We start from the raw sequence: 19679 nt of genomic DNA, 5'->3' as shown, positions 1-19679 counted from the left end.
TCAGAAATGCTCGGATCCCATGAGTATTTAAATTCATGCTTACATTCTGGGCACCCATTTTAGTAAAAGTAAGAATATTTCAAAAAGCAGTGTTGCTGATTTTTAAATTAATTTAGTTATTGTTAATGGGTCCATAATGCATTCACACGCCACATCACGCCGTGCTCAACATAACGGGAGAATCGGGTCTGTTATGTTTCGCACTGAACTTCGCCGCCGCTGATCTAATTGGCCGAGAACGCGTGCTCGTGCCGTGTCGTCAACCCGGTGACGCTCCTCTTTCCCAGTATGCACCGGGGCCATGTTAAAGGAAGATGGCGGAGGGAGGAGCGGCCGATCTAGAAACACAACGCGGAGAGGTCGCCGGATTACTAAAAACGCAGCTGCGAAAAGGAGATACGTGGTGAGAGACGATTGTGCGGCGTTTTGGAGTGGCGTGGGTCGCGCCGGCCGAGCCTGTCCGAGCTGTCAGGCACCGTGACGGCGTAACAGGGGCTGACAGGCCGCGGATATCAGACAGCTGCATTCCGTTAATTTCCCCAGGCAGAGCCGCGACCTACTCGGTATGGCGCGGCACTTATCCGGAGACCGGCCCTGTGGCGCTCGGTTGTGGCCGTCCGTGGCCGTGTGCTCTCGGCGAAGGATTTACCAGCTCGAAGTTGGCGGAACCGGCGAGATTAAAATTAGGCTCGCGACCCGCGCGCTGAACTTGAGAACCAGGGCGAAGAGCCGAGAAATCAGCTGTCAGGAATACTTCATCCTGATGATCGACTTCCCGATCGGCTTAAATGCCAATAATCGACTATCCAGTTCAAGTAAACGCAAGTAACAGAGTGCCTGGACGACACAGCCCCCTACAGAAGATGACAAAGCAGCTGTCGCGAGTCTTTCTTGCCAGTAATCGGGTGTCTGATCAGCATAAACACAAATTATGCAACCTCTGGTCAACATAATTCCTGCTGTTCATGACCGATGGTCTCTAACACCACTAGGAATTTCAAAATGCATAACTCGTTAAATAGTCTGTTCGTTAGGTTTCATTAAAAGCCCTTCATCTGAAGTTATGACAAAGCGTTTTCCCAACTCTAAGAAGAAAAGATATGTCGGACGTTACATTCACTGGTAAATTGACGGTGTTCCAGTTAACTTGCGCGAATGTCTTTTTAATTGCTGTGGAAAGTACGTAAACTTTGCGAAGCTTATGGAGTTCAGTCCGTGTTCAGTCAAAGACAATTCAGAGCTTCCCTTTTAAAAGGTGTGCAGATTTCTGACAGCTGTGTCTTACAGAGCCTGGTTTCAAAACGGCACTACAGAGCCTGTACTTTGTATTTAGATATTCATTCAATTGAGATTGTTTTTCTCCTTCATTTCCGCATTTTGGCAGCCATGCTTCACCAAAGACATAAAAGTTCCCTTTTAAAAGGTGTGCAGATTTCTGACAGCTGTGTCTTACAGAGCCTGGTTTCAAAACGGCACTACAGAGCCTGTACTTTGTATTTAGATATTCATTCAATTGAGATTGTTTTTCTCCTTAATTTCCGCATTTTGGCATCCATGCTTCACCAAAGACATAAAAGTTGAGCATGTAGTAAAAGAAAGCACCACTTATGTCTGGCATTGGACCCAATTGGCCGTAATTGTAATACTGACTTGTGGTCTGTATTTACTGCTGGAGGTGTGAAAAGTTTCTCTGTAGGGTAATTTGCCTGGATGGGCAGCATCGCTCATTCAGAAATATGATGGTACGGGCAGGACGGACACGTGATCCCAGCAAAGGAAAGATGATGCTTCCGTAACTGCTGACTAGTCTTTTAGACAGGCAGTGATCTCATTGGCCCTGCACTTTTCTCTAGAGAGCACTGTGATTTGAAACGGTACCACTGAATTTGAATGGTTTGAAATTAGGTGCGATGCACGTTCTGCACCCTTCTGTGTTTTTATATAATGTTTTTTTGCGCAGGTATTTAGTAGACAGTCGTTGGTTCAAACAGTGGAAGAAATATGTTGGCTTTGACAGCTGGGACAAATATCAGATGGGTGACCAAAATGTCTACCCTGGACCAGTGGACAACTCTGGACTCCTTAAAGGTAAGAATCCCATAAAGCACTCTGGTAACCTGAATCCTGTACACAATGGGTGTACTGTGATTTCAGAAACGCACACCCACAGATTGCTCTCAACACCCATTGCAAATATGAGGTCGCTCCCACAATTTGTCATAAGTTCAATTAGCATCACAAAGAGATTGAGGAGGACAAGCCTTGAAAGATTATTTTTTAAATGCGCCAGCATTTAGGCAGGAGCACTGTGATGTGTGATTACATCTGCATGAGCTGGTGTGCAGAGGTGGAGATTTCGGGTCCAGAGAGTACAAATCCAGGCCAAGATTTTGTTTCAACCAACCAGTTGTGTATAAAGAGTAACAGAGGACTCAACTGGTTGGTTAAAACAAAATCTTGGTCTGGATTTATACTCTCTGGACCTGAAATGTTTACTTGTGGTGATGAGTGCTGACATGTGATGACCTCGTGCCGCTGATCAGCGTCCGCTTCCTCCTCTCGGCTTACAGATGGGGACGTGCTGGCCCTCAAGGAGCACCTCATCGACGAGTTGGACTACATTCTCGTCCCTACAGAGGGCTGGAATAAGCTGGTCAGCTGGTATGGATTGATGGAAAACCAGGAGCCAATAGCACGCAAGGTACAGCTCCCTTGTCTAAACTCAGTACTGTGGTTAGTTCGGCTCGGACCCCGTTAGGGTTGGGGGCTCTTTAGGGCATTTTGTTGGTTTTTTTGTGTTTTTCCTGTGCTGTCTGTCTCTTCTGGGGCAGGGTGTGGCTCGTTGGGTTAGGAATTTTTGTCTTTGATCGGAAGGTTGCTGTTTCAAATCCCAGGGTTGGCAGAGTGGTGTCATTGTTGATCCCCTGAGCAAGGCACTTAACCCCCGGTTGTTCCAGGGACTGGCTTCCCCTGCTTTCGCTTTGGATAAATATATAAATAAAGTTGTGTGGTTTCGGCATCCATGAATTCAAGATACTTATTTAAAAAAAAATATATATATTTTTAATACAAAGTATTGAGCCAAGAGATCCAAAACTGCAAAGGGCCAGTTCGGTAGAAATTTCTCCCCCTAAATCTGTTCATTTGCTGACGACTGAAATAGACCACGGTCTCCTAACACCTGCTCTTCCAGGGGAACGTGTTACATTTTTTAATTGACTCAATTTTAGTTTAACATATTATTGGCCTCAGCGGGAGAAAATCCATATCGAGCCTGAATCAGGTTTGTTTCGAGGGTCACCTCAAAGAAAAGCTTGTCACATCTGCGTGCTGATCTTTTCCCGCCAGAGCCATCCGTGCGCGGGTGTACCACCACGACACATGGCTGCTTGTTCCCCTGCTCGACCGGCCATGGCAGAATGGCGGTGTCCGTTCTTCCTTTGGCTGATCCTCCCCTTTCGCCATATATGTAAGGGGTGTCGGATAGCTGTCACGTTTCTATTTTCAGAGCAGTCTGGATGACACGCGCCTTGGGGAGCCGTCCACTGCACAAACATGGAGGAGGTAGTTGCTTTCCGTGTGTTTTTTTTTTTTTATTGGTGGGTTCTGATGGCTGTATGTAATCGAGATCCTGGTGGGATCTTTTCTCTTTGGTTTGGCTTATCATACCCTTCAGGAGTTTAACCAATAGTGCCGGTATCCTTGCTTAATGCTCAGGGGTGGAGAGGGGGGGCGTCGAGGGAGAGGGAACCCACGGAGGTCAAACCGGAATGGTCCGTCATGTTAAAAAGGAGGGGGGGGGCAGTTAGGGTGGGGGGGTGGTGATTGGCTTTTCCATGCTGTTCCCTAGGGTCTTGTTTTAATGTTTTAACCCCTTTATTATCCTTTCATAAAATATCTGCGGTTTTGTGGAAGGAAGTAAATGAGATTCTCTCTCGAAAGCCTGAATGCTGTCTACCGTCGAGCAGTGGGGGCTGCCTAGCTGCTCGTGGGCCGTGTGAAATAAATAGGGTGGGACCCTCCAGCTGTCTCCATGCCACAGTGCTAAATTAAGTCTCTCCTGACATGCGGTGCTGAGCGAAAGGTGTAGAAATCTGCCGACTGACACCGCGGGACGCACTGCGCTGTACCCCAGGGCAACGGCTGCGGTCCAGTGGCCTTTCCGCAACTAATAAGCGACGCTCCGAGACGGTTTGGGAACTAGAGGCTCCCCGGATCTGCGTCCTTGGTCCCCACTCTCTCCTTCCAGATACTTATTCCTGAAGCGACTGCAGGAGTAGATTTTGCCTGGTCAGGATCGAATCGTCAGAACGTGCCAAACGAGGGTGACGGGTGGCTCCTCTCCTCCTCCCCCCCCACAGGTGGTCGAGCAGGGGATGTTTGTGAAACATTGCAAGGTGGAGGTGTACCTGACAGAGCTGAAGCTTTGTGAAGACAGCAACATGGAGAACGTGGTCACCCGGAGGTTCAGCAAAGCTGACACTATAGGTGAGGATCTCCCGTTATTCATGGGGCCACGTTGGCAGACCGTCTGAAAATCACCTCAAGCCGGAACATTTCTGTAGACCTCGCAGGCATCCAGTAAATAACATATCTTGCTTAGCTGTAGTCTGCATCTGAGAAATCTAGTGTTTTATAATGTCATTAATGGTCTTTCCTGATTCTTTATGGCTGGGATCATCTCACCTGTTCTAATCTGTGTTTATTAATGTTTTGTAGATGTCAGGCTATTCTGTCTTGTACTGATAACAAGTGAAACGTTTGTTTTTCTTTGCTGAAGACACCATTGAGAAGGAGATGAGGAAGCTGTTCAGCATTCCCGATGAGAAGGAGACCAGGCTGTGGAACAAGTACATGAGCAACACCTTCGAGCCCCTTAATAAGCCTGACAGTACCATCCAGGATGCTGGTCTGTATCAGGGACAGGTACGACTGGGGGGGGGGGGGGGGGGGGGGCGCGCTGTTCACACCTTGGCATGTAGTCCCTGCTACTGATGCCACGCGTGACATTTTCTCCAATGCGTTCCTCATCACTCTTTGTGCGGGACACACTTACGCACGTGGTCAATGTGGCGGAACACTAAATATGTGCATAGTTATGTCACTGAGTCCTTTTCAGAATGGCTGCTTGTTCTGGTGTTCTGAGGTAGGATTCGGTCCTGATTGGGTCCATCTGGTCCGGGCCTGTCTGGTCTGGTCGTAATAACAGGTTAGGTCCAGATGCCTGCTTGAGACTCAAGTCCCGGGCTGGATTAGAGGCCCAGACTGCTAAGGTTGAAAGTTGTTGTTTGGCGATTCCCCCTCCCCCAGTCCTCTTTCTGTATCTGCTAAAGGCACAGCTCTGCTATATATTTTGTTTCTCCCCCATAAATTGCAATGTGGATATTTGGGTCAGTGTGTTGAAAGTGTGCTGCGGATCTGTCCCGTACTGTTGTGAATCATGGGTCTTGGTGGACAATGGCTTTGTGTGAGCCAGACCATTGAGAATCTGAGGTGCTTTTGTAGTTTCGCGGATCTGCTCCTTGTGGGTGTCGAGTTTATGGACAGCCTTGGGTCAGGAAGCCGGGGTGATTAAACTTCAGCACGGTCACTGTCATTCACTGCCCTTAGTTTTGCTTTTCGTCCTTCCTTTATTCTCGTGGAGGAAGCTGGATTGTTTCGCTTTCTCTTTCAAGCCCGTGTTTGAAAGTCTTCTGCTAAAATGGTCGGTAGATATCATGGGATCCACTGTGAATGTGTAAACAGCCCAGCTTGTTTGGCCTTTCGCTGATGTCACACAGGCATGGTGCTGGAGTCTCTCTGCCCCACTTCCCCGCACTGATTTAGACCCCCCCGCGCGGTCGATGGTGTGAACGTTTGCAGTCAGGCTTGTTAAGGTGACACTGCGAACGCTAATAGTGACCGTGAGCCAGCGATGAGTCCGGTAGCACAGGTTCCAGTGGAAAGGCATCCACCTCATGTTTGCCCACCACAGCCCGACGCCAGTGATTAACGTGTGTTCTCTGTGTTCAGTCACAGAATGCGGTCGGAGGACAGGGCTCAGATGAGGTGGGTAACAATGGCAGGCAGTGTTACTGGTGATTAACAGTGAGTTCATAAACTTACAATTGAATGCATGAAATGCTAAGTTTATCTGGATTCTGAATAAGATAATACATGTTTTCGCTTTGGCTGTTGGTTTTTTTGATTCGGTTCTGTACACAGCTCTAATTCTGTCTGTAGCCGCTGATTTGAGCAGCAGTTAAGGTGCTGCGTTCTAGAACATTCCCAGGGTTCACACACTGCTAGACGAGAGACATTAACAGAAAGTAATGCCACATCTTATAGGAGTTTGGCCTTGCCTCTGTTTACCTTGCGCTGAATCTCTGTTCTCCTGCCGCTTAGCTGAAAAGCGCTAAACCCATAGCCCTGCAGTACAGTGAAGGCTTACAAGTGAGGGAGGAATTTGCCTCACTGGCACCCCCCCCCCCCCCCCCTTCTGCTCTTTAGGCAATGTGCGCTTTTCTTCGTGGCTGCTTCACCAGTGAGATGTCTGGAGTCAGGAATAGAAGGATGCAGGATCTAGAGGAAGTTCTGATCCAAGTCACAAAAATCACACAATGGAAAGTTAGGCTATTTAATGAGTAGAAACCCCAAACCCCCATTACTTTTACTCCTATTCAGATCATCATGTATGGTCCATGTCCCCTAGGTGACTGAATGGTTGCCAGTTGGGTTCACAATCTCCTCTTTACACCACATTTATGTAGCGGATTCTTTCATCTAAAGTGACATAGAAGTGAGGGAGGCTTCCAGCCAGCCTCCATCTTTGGGGCATTGGGATTGATAGTCGTCCTGGCATGGCCACAGATCTGTCCTCTCAATAAACTGAAATTGTGCCTCATCAGCCCCCACTGAGATCCCATAAAATCTGCTCTCTGCTGTAAATTCCTGAGGCTTCCGACTGTCTGAAATGGTTGAGTATCTAATTGTGAAGCGTCAGATGTTTCACATTTACCCGAATTTCAATCTGGAACCTTCGGGTTACTTTATTTCCAGCACTGCCCATTTTGGATTGTTAATGTAGGATGTAGAGCGGCAAAATTGAAGCGGGACACTAACAAGCCATGCGATTGGATGATCCGTCATTAATTGCCGCATTATCATTCGCTGTGTCTGTTGCCTCTTTGTTTAATTGGTTTAATTGATTGATCGATACAGTGCCTGCTGTGACATGCTGCATTGCAGACTTATCAGTCATCTGCTTTCACTGCGTTTGCCAGTCTGCCTGACTCATTTTTTCCCGTCCCCACTGTGGGATGCATTATTAATTAATAGCCCTTTTTTTGTTGCTTGTCTGGCTAGGCGTGTGGCTTGGGTTCAAGTGATAAAGGCCACGTGCCGAAGAGCATGGTCCTCATCCCTTTGTTTACCTGCGTACTTGTCACGCGCAGCTGCAGAACATTACACTTTAAGGTTAACGTGACAGTCAGTTTGCTCGTTCAGCACTAACGATTCGTCCTGGAAGTGACTTATGTTCAAGATCCTCACATCACGCGCCATTGTGGCTGCAGTACCTAAATATCACGTTTGGCAATTGTTGACTGTGTCTAAGTGATGTCACACCAGCCAAACTCTGTCACGTCAAATTCTTCCCCGATTTACAAAAATTTGCACCCCTTTAGGCACAGGCAATGAACACGCAACTAACATTGGTAACGTTCGTTAGCCAGCTGCTCACATTAATTCGAAAATCCTGCCCTAATGCAAGAGTTCGTTTGAGATGTGCTGCTGAGGTTAGAGGGCTGATTTTTGAGGAACCCTGAACATATTGTGTCACCTGCAGTGAATAGCCAACACATTTGCCGTGATTGATGTGCAGAGATGAACTTTGAATCCATGTAGAAGCAAATGCTTGTAAGGAAATTTATGAATTGATGGTTCTCCCTACAGGTTCTTGTAATAGAGCAAAAAAATGAGGATGGAACGTGGCCAAGAGGTTCTTCTACATCCAAGTGAGTGTGTGACTGTGGCTTTGCTGTCATGTGGGGTAGGATTTGTGGGTGGGGCTTCTCTGCTCCTGGCCAATAAGTTGTAGTATGTATGTATGTGTATGTATGTATGTATGTATGTATGTATGTATATGTGTGTGTGTGCTCATGTTAGTTTGCTGACAGGAGTTTGAACCAGTCTCTAGTTCTAACTGTAGAACTTGTGGCTGGTCCCTGTCTCTGACTGACAGCAACTGTGCAGCTCTGATTGCTAGTCGCGCATTAGCATGCCTGTGGTCAGCAGGTACAACACTCTTAAAGGGTCATTCTCACGAACTCATGCAGTCAAATGTCCAAGCCCAGTATATTGAAAAAAATTACAAAACATCCTTTTCTTTTTATGATGATTGGTTTGCCTGTGAGGTTTCATGGGCTGTGGAAGTCTTTTGGGGCTGCAGACACATTTTACAATATTCTCACTCACAATCACATTACTGTAACATGTTACGGTATTTTTGTACTGCATTGCTTACAGCTTTTCAATCAAAATTTAACATAAATAAAATAACACATTTTGATTTCCTACAATAAACATCAGGGGAGTGTTGGGGGGGGGGGGGGGCTGAGGGTGCCTGACCACGTCCATTTTTGCAGAATAATCGAAAGTGCACCCCTTTTGAGGTCCATGGGGCCCCTTTTTGGTCACCAACGTGCATGCAGAATTCACTGAGTGTCCCGTTTTTAGTCACAAAATTCATTTTGCAATGTTTAATCTTTGCCAAAAACCTGTCAATACTATATTAATGCTGTCAAGTGTTTTTTCTTCCCATAATGAAGAAGAATAGATTACACAGAAGATCTCTCTGCTCAAACTTTATGAATGTTTTTCAGTTTGAACCTAAGTTTGGAAATCATTACTGCAACAAGTGAATATTATGTTGATATTATAAGTTATTGATAAGAAATTTTATAAGGATGAGAAATTTGGTAACATTTACAGATGAGTTTTTTTAAGGTCATTGTCGCTGTATTCAATATTTCCAAAAGTGGTTAAAGGCAGCTCAGTATTGCAACAGTTATTTCTCAGTAATGCTTACAATTGAAATTGAAATTGTACATCTGAATGTGGTTCCAGTCAATTGTGTATCTAATTGATTTGCTTTCAACAGGGTCAGTTGAGAACATGAAAGGCAAAATATAAGTTGCCGAGAAAATACAGCGAAATATATGGAACAGAACGAGCATTTCGCAGCCTTACCCCACTGCGTAGCAGCGGAGGCCAATTTGCAGAATTCACAACGATCAAGCAAACACCACACAACCATGGCAGCAAATAAGCAATCATATCTAAACTAAGGGACCAAGTAGAATAAAATACCATGCTGCAATGTTCATCACCTTTACTGTTTCCAGTCGTCCTCGTTAATGCACAATTCATTACGGGAACACATCAGTTTTCTCTAAGTTATAGAATTAGTTTGAAGACCGGCTCCCATTGTACTTCTTCATTGCCAACAAAAGTGTTTCATGAAATCCGGGGCAAGAGGTAAAAAAATGCCCAAACTAAGAAAGGTTGAGCAAAAAATGTATCATAATAATATCTTATACAAACTGTTTAAGGTGGGTTATATGCAATGAAGTTGAAAGATTTAAAAACATTTTATGGGCTTTAGTTTTATTTGATCTGAAACCTTTTGCAGCTATCAGATTTTTGGGGAAAATGGTTAAAAAAATAATGAAAATGGAGCAACAAATTATATAATTTTAATATCCCTAAAAGGTTAAGGTGATTGGCTGTATTTCACTGTGAAGTGTGTGTTGTTTTATTTTCCTTCCCCAAAAAAATGTCACCTTCGTGAAAATGACCCTAAAGTGTAACCCTAGCCTCTTCTGGCTCTCTGCCTCCTGTCTATGTCAAAGACAGCTGGGTTTCTAGCCTCAGGACATGACTGGCCAGACTGGGGAAAAGGGCGGGGAAAAGGGCGGGAAAAAGGCCGGGGAAACAGCCAATTGGAACCCGTGTGAGGGAGCTCGTTGTTGGGAAGGATGCTCTGTTGTCATTTTTGTTTATTCTTTTGTTTATTCTTTTCTGACATCTTCAAGGTCGTTTTTTTTCCTCCTTTTCCTTAACCCGTAGATCTTTTTGTTTTCAGTGCATATTAGCACATCACACATCTTTCTTTATTGGTGCATTTATAACTTTACCTTTTCCTTATTCTTTTGCTACAAGCGCTAATGCGAAATCCTTTAGCCTTCTTTTCTAATCACTGGTGTTCTTATCTTTGAAGGTCGTCAGGCGCTTCCAATCTATCGACCTTACCAAAGATCTCCCCCTCGTCTCTCACAAACAATTATAACAGCTTCAACGACAGGAAGTAAGCGTCTCTGGGTGTGGTGTGACTCGCGGCGGGCAGCCTGGCCCGCGCCGTCGCTGCATGGTGTGTGTTCCATCGGGTGTCCGCCAGCCACGGCGGGGGGAGGGCTGAGGTGGGGGGGGTTGGGGTGTGCGAGTCCTGAAACTTTCCGGAGCTGTGTGTGTTTCTACCTTGTCAGCTCCGTTTGCATGTCTTGTTATTATTCCGAGTTCACCAATAGCAACGCTTGTCTCTCTCCGATTCGTTTGTTACGCATGATGTGATTGGCTAGTGGGGGCCCAGGCATTCTCTTTGTCATTCTAATAATCCACAGTCAGCCGGATGTTTCGTCTGACGAATCTATTATTTATTTTTTTCTGTTTTTGCTGGTTTTCACTAGTTTCAGAATTTCATGAGGCAGCAGGAAACGTGTAACCTGGCCCTAGTAGCCGCCGACCTGACAAGGACAGACAGGAGCATTAATGTCCGGGGGGGGCGGGGGTCGTCTTGGGACGCTGCCAGGCAGTGCTGTCCTGCACTTGCTGCTTGTCTCTCCTCCTGGGGTGACGAGCCAGGCTGAATGTGCCGTTAAGCGGCCTGCCGGGGGCACTGAGCCGGAGGGCCACGGTACGCTCTCGCCTCCTTCCCCACGCCCCATGACCTTAATGATCCCCTGCCGTCCATCCCCGCCCCGTAGATCCCACTTCCCTCTGGTAGCCGCTGACGCTGCGTTTACCTACTGCTGCCGACCAACCCCCCCCCCCCGGTTGCATTGAAGGCAGTGTTGCTCTAATTAGCGAAGCTGCTGAGGGAGGCAGATCGAGAGTGCCGCATTTCGCCCGCGCGCCTGAGCATGCATGGGAGTAGGTTCCCATCCGCGGGGGAGCCTCTCTGAGGTTCCGAGCTGCCGGCTCGCCATCCCGCCAACACCCGGCTCTCCACACCCCCCGATCTGCGCGCCGCTATAAATAGGATCTCCGGGTGCCTGTGGACGCCGATGTCATGCTGGTCCTGAAGATATTGCCAGCGCACCTGTGACTGAAGGCCCCCCCCCCCCTTCCAGATTTTTTTTTTCTTTTTTTTTGCCCTTCCCTCCGTGCGTGCGGACCTCGGTGCCCGGCATCCTCTCCGGCGAAAGCACGCAGGGGCGACATGCAGTGGCAACGGATATGAGATGCTTGTGTGCTGCACGTGGTGCCTGAGGCCGGAATGCGCCGAGCTGGACCTGGAGGGGGAGGGTGGAAAGCAGGAGGGGCTGTGAATCCGCCCGCAGAGACCGCCGGTAGACCCCGCTGTGCCGCGCCGTGCCGCATTTTCCCAGTCCCACCAGCTACTGCTTCTCACCATTTTTTTTTTCCTTCCCCTCCACTTTCTGTTAGTTCTTTATTTTTTCCCTCCCCCCCCCACCACAAATTCGGATTCTTTAATTATTGATTCAGCCTTTCATTTGAGCCTTCAGGTTTTGATTTATTTCCTTCAGCTCGATATCATCCGTCCGCTGCTGCGGGTTCCGGGGCTCTGCTCTCTGCTTTTCCGTGGGAACTGCGTCTCCGCAGTTACTTAATCTGTGCCGTGGCTTTGCAGTGAGCCTTTATTCGTTTTGTTTCTCGTGTTCTTCTTCTTTACTTTGTGGGACTGCCATTTGTGTGTCGCCATGCCGTCCTGGTGCACACTGTCCGATGAGTCGCCTCGTCTCCTCCCGTCTCCCGCAGCGTGAAGAATTCCAACTACTGCCTGCCGTCGTACCCGCCATACGCCAGCTATGAGTATCCGGACCAGAGCCGGTCCAGTGAGCGTCCCGGCCTGTGCGGGCTCTGCAACCTGGGTAACACCTGCTTCATGAACTCCGCTGTCCAGGTATCTTTGGCCTCCCGTGTTCCTTCCTAACCTGGTTGTCCGTGACGTGTGTCAAAGCAGACGCTTATGTCAGGAGACGGCCGCTCGCCTCCTGTTTTTGTGCTTAAGTGGATCCGTCAGCCTTTCTTATGCAGCTGGTGATTTCTGTTGTGTAGCATCCCACTGCTGGTGTTTGCAGAAGGGCTCTACCTGAGCTAATCTCTGCTGGCTGCTGTAATGCTCTGCATTGAGTCTCCCTCCTGACCTTAATTACCAGACCTGTACTGTACAGTTTTGCATGCTGCACTATTTTTTATCTTTTCTTGTTACTTGTGTCTATTTGTGTTGCGCCTCTAACGGCCTACTTGTATTAATTTTCTGCTGTAAAGCCTGCAGTTTCCTTCAGGATCAATACTTTCTCCATCTGTCTCTATCTCTGTCTGTGCATATCTATCTTCCCATCTCTGTCTATCTGTCTCTCTCACTATATCTATGTTTTGCTATCTATCTGTCTAAACACAAATGTAAATGAATGGATTTGCATTCCCGGTGTGTCTCTCCTCCAGTGCAGTGACTTTTTTTCTTCTCTGGCCTCATGCCATTCAGAAACATTTAGCCTGTTTCCTTTATGAAGCATTCAGGGACTGTAACTTGCAATGTAAATCAATCTCAGTCAATTCCCATCGCCCATTCATCATTGGTCTATCAACCGTTGATGCAATTTTACCACATCAAACTGCTCCTGTCTTGTTCCGTCAGTGCTTGAGCAACATCCCCCCGCTGACCGACTACTTCCTGAAGGACAAGTACCAGGAGGAGCTGAACATGGAAAACCCTTTGGGCATGAGGGGGGAGATCGCCAAGGTCTACGCTGAGTTAATCAAGCAGGTTTGGTCCGGGAAGTACAGCTACGTGACACCGAGGCCTTTCAAGGTGAGTTCTACCCAGGTTCACGCTCCCGTGCGGTCAGTCAGGCTCTTCTCACTATCTTTCTCACTATGTCTCTACACCTTCAGACACAGGTGGGCCGCTTCGCCCCCCAGTTCTCCGGATACCAGCAGCAGGATTCCCACGAGCTTCTGGCCTTCCTGCTGGACGGGCTACACGAGGACCTGAACAGGATTAGGAAGAAGCCGTACATCCCCCTGAAGGACGCCGACGGCAGGGCGGACGAGGTGAGGGCTCATGTGGAGCACTAGGCAAGCTTCAAGGGGCGAACGAGTTGGTGCCTCTTCAGACGACGGTGCCCTTTGTGCTGCCTGATGGTTCGGGCCTCTTCCCACACCCAGAGTGTGTCCCGGCTCTGCTTACAAAGGGACGCTTTCTCCTCTGGGCTAGGTCGTCGCACTGGAGGCCTGGGAGAACCACATAAAGAGGAACGACTCCATCATCGTGGACATATTCCACGGCCTCTTCAAGTCCACGCTCGTCTGCCCCGTGTGTTCGAAGGTCTCCGTGACCTTCGACCCCTTCTGCTACCTGACACTACCATTGCCCATGAAGAAGGAACGTGCACTAGAGGTCTACCTCGTGCGACTGGACCCCCTCGCCAAACCCACGCAGGTTTGGAATCACGAGAGTGAAAACGAATCACAAAATCGCGAAAGTCACAAAACTAAGAGATGGCAATCTTACCGGTGTGGACCTGATTTTGTCTTTCAGTACAAGCTCACTGTGCCCAAGGTGGGCTGCATATCTGACCTCTGCAACTCTCTCTCCCTGCTTTCTGGTCTGCCTGCTGACAAGGTAACCCTGTCATAGGCTCTCCGTCCTCCAGTGCCATCTCTCAGTATCTACCTGTCTAACTCCCCTCCCCCTTTGACGCAGATGATCGTGACGGACATATACAACCATCGATTCCACCGGATATTTGCTTCCAACGAGAACCTGAGCAGCATCATGGAACGTGATGACATTTACGTGTGAGTGTTTCGCAGCCGGGATCGGGTTGCCTTCCTGACGGCGCAGTGCAGTGCAGTGCAGTGGTGTTTAATGCCACGATCGCCCTTCCCTGTGTCCGCAGCTTCGAGGTTGCTGTCCGCCGGATGGAGGACACGGAGCATGCGGTCATCCCAGTCCTCCTGCGGGAGAAGTACAAGCAGTCAGGCTACAACCACACCAGCACCCCGCTGTTTGGCCAGCCCTTCCTCATCACCGTGCCTCGCAGCATCAGCGAGGAGAAGCTCTACAACATGCTGATGCTTCGGATGTGGTATGGAGCTGCCCTGACACCGCTGTACCGTCAATCTACCAATAGGGGGCACCATATTTACAGTGCAGAAACATTTATCTGCAGATAGGGGGCAGCATATCTACTGTGCGATACCATTCACCTGCTTACTGTGCAAGGCTGTGTATCTATAGCCTGAGGGTAGTAGGCTAAAGGAGCAGTGTTTACCTCCTGATAAGGTCCAACTGTCGCTCTGCAGTAGCATTTATCTGCAGGTAGGGGGCAGCACATCTACTGTGACGTTTACCTGTTTTATAATGTGTAAGTATCTACTTCTGCTTGCTGAGAACGGTTTTTAATGACAGCGGTTTGGCTGAAATAACTTCAAAACTGTGTCCTCCTCCTAGTCGGTATGTTCGCTCCACCCCCTTTCAAGAGGAGTCCGAGGATACATGCAGCTCCAAGGAGCACGGGATTAACGGCAATGTCTCCAACGGCCTCGCGGAGGAAGGCTCTCCTAGTGAGTGTCATTTACTGAAGCCAAAGTTCCAACTATTCTGCAAACTGAAAAATTGCAATTCAGCAATAATATCATGCTGATTTATGACAGAAGTTTTTTCTTTGTCTGTGGGGTGAAATCGTTTTGACTAGACATTTAATTTTCTGAGTGCATTTTGGAAGCGGAGAACAAATTAAATTTACTCATGTGTTAGCTTGGCCAAAACTGAAGTCATACTGCAGTGGGTACTGTCCATGGAAGAAGGCTGGAAGGTTAGATATGAGGTTTTAAATTCTTTCCTAATCTGACAGCAGAATCTCTCCGCCCATGAAAATTGATTCCATAGAGCTATGGACTCCTGTCTTGATGCACTAAATTAGCATTTTTGGTCCAATAAAGACAAAGTAGGTAGTCCTGTGGGACATGTTAACCCTCAAAGGTTGTACTCCGGAGTATGACGGCATTTTAATGAAGCCTATAGGTAACAGCTGGCGGGTGTTTGCAGGCGAGATGGAGACAGACGAACAGGACGACGAGTCCAGTCAGGACCAGGAACTGCCATCGGAAAATGACAACAGCCAATCAGAAGAGTCTGTGGGAGGGGACAACGATCTGGAGAATGGCATTGGTCCTGAGCAGACGACGAAAGGCCACCAGTCAGAGGGCCAACGGAAGCGGCTTTTCACATTCCAGTTTAACAACATGGGCAAGATGGACTTCAGCTACATCAAGGAGGAGCCCCGACAGATCCGGTTTGACGAAGGAAACCTGAGGCTCAGCGGTAAGCACGGGCTCGCACATAAGATTCAGCAAGGTGAAGTTCAAGAAAAAGCAGTCTTAAGGGTTTCGTGTCTGTGTTGGCCTTTCATAACAGATAGATCCTATCTTTCCTTGGACTGGGAACCCGAGCTGAAAAAGAAATTTTTTGACGAGAGGGCGGCAGAGGTATGCAACTCTGGATTCTGCAGCGGCTTCGGCCGGCGCTGAAAGAGGCAGCCGGCTGACTTGGTTTTCTTTGGCCCGCAGGATTTCGAGAAGCACGAAAGCATGGAGTACAAACCGCAGAAGAAAGCCAGCTGCAAACTGAAGGACTGCATCGAGCTGTTCACCACCAAGGAGAAGCTGGGTGCTGAAGACCCCTGGTACGTCTCTCTTTAGTGAGACCAGACCCAAAGTGGATGAAAAATCTCCAACTTCTGATTCATCCAACTAACTCAGTCCTGTTTGGTCAAGTCCTACAGTAACGTTTCTGTGTCTAGTGACTGGGTAGATGTAGCGTCAGAGTCCACTATGGGTTGGATTATCACTTGCTTTTAATCAGGATGGTTTAACCAGTTTATTCAGTTATAAATCTGGTTTTTGATTGGCTGGGCTGACATGGGGTTTTATCCAGTTACTACCTGCAAGCAGGAGGTCTGTCATCGGAGGTGCTGCTGTTTTGCATCTCTCTTCATTGTGAGCATGTCGTCTACTCCATTTCTGTGTGTCTGTCTGTGTTGTGTATGTGTGTGTGTACCTGTGTCTTGTGGTTTTCAGGTACTGTCCCAACTGCAAGCAACACCAACAGGCCACGAAGAAGCTGGATCTGTGGTCCCTCCCCCCGGTCCTGGTGGTGCATCTCAAGCGCTTCTCCTACAGCCGCTACATGCGGGACAAGCTGGACTCGCTGGTGGATTTCCCCCTGAGGTTCGTCCAGCATATACTGGCTCGCTCGGGCACATAACCAGCATTTTCTTAACAGACAAATCGACAGTAGACAAAACAGTGCGGTCGTCTTCAAATATACCTGCGGTTCCCTGCAGTGATCTGGACATGTCGGAGTTCCTTATAAACCCCAACGCTGGCCTGTGTCAATACGACCTGATCGCAGTTTCCAACCACTACGGAGGAATGGGAGGTGGACACTGTAAGACCCCCCCCCCCCCCAAAGACCGGTGCATTCTGTCTTTTAGGTTTAGGCGGCCGTCGGTTTGTTTTGATGACATCTGTTTTCTCTCTGCTCAGATACCGCATTTGCGAAGAACAAGGACGACCACAAGTGGTATTACTTCGATGACAGTAGCGTTTCTCCTGCCAACGAGGACCAGATCGTGGTGAGTGATCCGTTCATTTCAGGATCCACGCTTGCTTGAACGTGACCGCTGGGTGTCCCAAGGCTTTTTCTCCACACAAAAAAAAAAGTACAGACTAGTAAAACTTGTATAATTGGGAGTTGGGAACCCCCAAGGTTAAACCAGATCATTTTATCTTGGTGAGCTTGGTTGATGCCTTAGGTGACATTTTTTATTGGCTCATGATGATAGGTCATTGAGTCCTTGAGTGGAGTCTGGCTGTCGAGTCTCTACGCTCTTGCTCATTGTTGCCTCTCTGCCCCTTCTAGTCGAAGGCAGCGTATGTGCTCTTCTACCAGCGGCGGGACACAGTCAGCGGCACCGGGTACTTTGCTCTGGACCGGGAGGCCCAGGAAGCCCCTTCCTCCCAGGGAACAGCGGCGGCCACAGCACAGAGCAACGAGGACCTGAACGAGAACGACGCGGACGTGCAGGAGCCCGGCTGTGACATGACCATGAGCACCAACTGAGGCGGAAGGCGGCGCACGGCCACCTTCGGCGCCATTGCCATGGCCAGCAGGGCGGAAATGCTCCCCTCCCCCACGTAGCTCCAAGAATAAAGACACGGGGGCATCTTTCCGGTGGGGATGAAAATGGGGGGGGGGAAACTGTACACAAGAATCCAACAAAGGAAATTGCTAAGCAATCAAGCCTGTTTAGGCTCCACCCTAATTAATTTCCTCAGCGTTCAGAATGTATAGATCTACCCCCACCCATCACCACTCAAAGCTATATTATTATTATTATTAATTATGTTCTCAATAGGATGGGGGGGGGCAATAAATCCTACTGACAGTATTTGCAACCATACAGAGCTTGCTTTAAACCCAGAAGATTGTCAGCAACTTGTGCTTTTTTTGTGTTAAACTTCTTGATGCGTTTGCATATCAGTTTTTCGCCTTGTAAATACTTTAAATGCGCACTGAGTCTAGGTTTTCAAAGATATGGTGAAGCTGCTGGACTGTTACGTTTGGTATCCCCCATCCCCCACCCCCCGCCACTCTGTTTTATAGGTAGAGTTTGTGCCACTTGTACTGAAGGCCACTCACAGGCTCTTACACACTTAAAAAGAACCAGTTCTGCTGAAGCATCTCCTCCGTGGAGTTGCACTGAATCCTGGCAGGCATTAAGGGGTAATGCTCTTTTTCTGATAGCAGTCCATCCACAGTGTTTATTTTTCGAATGCTGCTCTGAGATTTAATTTGATCCACCACAGTTTCCCTGTCTGGTCCTCAGGGACCCGCAGACAGTCTGCATTTTTGCTCCCTCCCTCCGAGTATGTAGCAGGAGGGGAGCAAATATGTGAGCTGTCTGTCAGGAGGCTGGGAGGGAGTAGCTGCTGTACCAGATAGGTCGATATAGACATAAGCCTTATACGTAACATGCTCCTTTTCACCCCTCTATTCGAGAACGTGGCTGAGTATGTTACCTGGCCTTTCTCTGGGTCTGAGTGTGCTGAGCTTTTTTTTTTTGAAAGGGAGCCACTAGCCACGCCCACTCGGGCACCCAGGCTTCTCCAGATTATGAACGTCCGGCGAGGTCCATGAAGTGTCGTCACCCACACTTCTGACAGATCACCGCAGCCTTACGTCAGTCTCAGACTAAACCTTGGTTTCCTCTGGTTCCCCTCCCTCCTGCATGACCCGGTGCTGAGCAGGGTGGCTCGGTCAGCTTGGGGCCAAGCCTTTACGCACAGATCGGAGGGCCAAGATGTCGCGGCAGTGTGCGAGGTCTCAGCCGCCAATGCCCATTTCCTACGTATGTCCAGGGTCCCCTTCTCCCAGTCGCCCTCCCCCGCCTCCTGTCCTTAGCTCTGATAGCGGAACTTCATTGCCTTTAACATCAGCCACGTGAATGCTGGAGGTACAGCGTATGTACTTTATACCTGGGGCCCGAAAGAAGGGAGTTACCATATTAATCTGAATGAGACATATAAATTCATTAGACTATAAATACTGTACATAAGAGTTCACTCTGTGAGTGCACATTTGGTAAATTTATTTATTTATATGTTGGCATTATCACAATAAGTGTATCTGATATCCAGGAAGTCGGCAACCTGCGGACTCGGTGATGTCCTGCAGCTAGGAGGTGCTGTCGGGGAGCCTTCCGGGTTCTGTGTTTTAAGGAAGCCTTTTAATTTGGGGTTTATGTAAAGTTAATATGGACAGCCCGCATGACAGGCGTTTTCAATGTTGGCTGCACTTGAGTTCACTTGGTTTACATTTGAGATGTGCATGTGTATTTATATATAAACTTAAATAAAGCTGAGCAAAGCCTTAAACGTCCTTTGTCTTTTTTTTTTTTAAATACCCCTTTAATTTATATGTGTATTAATAGACGTACAATCGGGCATTGTAGTGTGACAATAGGTAGAGGTAATGCGACCAGTGCTACGGATCGATGAAATAACAGAAAATATCCACCAGGTGGCGCTCACACTTTTCAAATTTACCCAATATTCTCTAAAAGCGGCGACCGCATGAAAGTCGACTTGTACAAGTGTTTTGGGTTCAGGGTTTCAAAGTCAAAGTAAACTTTATTGTCATCTCTGCTATATACTGTACAGGTACATAGAGAGACGAGATGACATGGCTCCAGTTTTTTTTCCAGTGCAGACGAGAGAAAGACATGTAACAAATAGGCACGTGGTAAACAAAGTAAATAAATATAAGGTATACAAAAAAAACAAAACAGTATATTCCTGGTTTTAAGACATATAAAGATTAAATTAAATGG

The 19679-nt window shown here is 47.9% G+C and overlaps 1 protein-coding gene across 12 annotated transcripts; it reads left to right on the top strand.

The window, feature by feature from the left end:
• The first annotated feature begins 258 nt into the window (after positions 1 to 258).
• Positions 259 to 19224, top strand: LOC125738527 (ubiquitin carboxyl-terminal hydrolase 15-like). 12 transcript variants are annotated; one of them, XM_049007609.1, is made up of 23 exons: positions 259 to 403; positions 1961 to 2088; positions 2571 to 2701; positions 4362 to 4488; positions 4781 to 4926; positions 6013 to 6048; positions 7933 to 7994; positions 10259 to 10345; positions 12037 to 12181; positions 12920 to 13093; positions 13177 to 13335; positions 13499 to 13723; positions 13823 to 13906; positions 13988 to 14082; positions 14184 to 14372; positions 14738 to 14850; positions 15335 to 15610; positions 15704 to 15774; positions 15856 to 15971; positions 16366 to 16515; positions 16632 to 16735; positions 16834 to 16922; positions 17210 to 19224. In XM_049007609.1, exons 1-23 carry the CDS (start codon positions 315 to 317, stop codon positions 17408 to 17410), a joined length of 2997 nt encoding a protein of 998 aa, XP_048863566.1. In that variant the 5' UTR covers positions 259 to 314; the 3' UTR covers positions 17411 to 19224. The 12 variants fall into 12 exon arrangements, 10 of the variants coding, with proteins under 10 accessions (XP_048863566.1, XP_048863576.1, XP_048863581.1 ...); XM_049007619.1 differs by lacking the exon at positions 6013 to 6048; XM_049007624.1 differs by lacking the exon at positions 10259 to 10345.
• Positions 19225 to 19679: the final 455 nt, after the last annotated feature.

The sequence above is a fragment of the Brienomyrus brachyistius genome, chromosome 1 (genome assembly GCF_023856365.1).
Source record: "Brienomyrus brachyistius isolate T26 chromosome 1, BBRACH_0.4, whole genome shotgun sequence".
In the NCBI taxonomy this organism is placed as follows: Eukaryota; Metazoa; Chordata; class Actinopteri; order Osteoglossiformes; family Mormyridae; genus Brienomyrus; species Brienomyrus brachyistius.
This window is presented reverse-complemented; position numbering and strand designations above follow the sequence as displayed.

Coding starts and splice junctions, on each gene's coding strand:
- LOC125738527 (XM_049007609.1), top strand. CDS start 315: ATGGCGGAGGGAGGAGCGGCCGATCTAGAAACACAACGCGGAGAGGTC. Junction 7,995..10,258: donor AGAGGTTCTTCTACATCCAA/GTGAGTGTGTGA, acceptor TTATCTTTGAAG/GTCGTCAGGCGCTTCCAATC. Junction 10,346..12,036: donor AACAGCTTCAACGACAGGAA/GTAAGCGTCTCT, acceptor CGTCTCCCGCAG/CGTGAAGAATTCCAACTACT.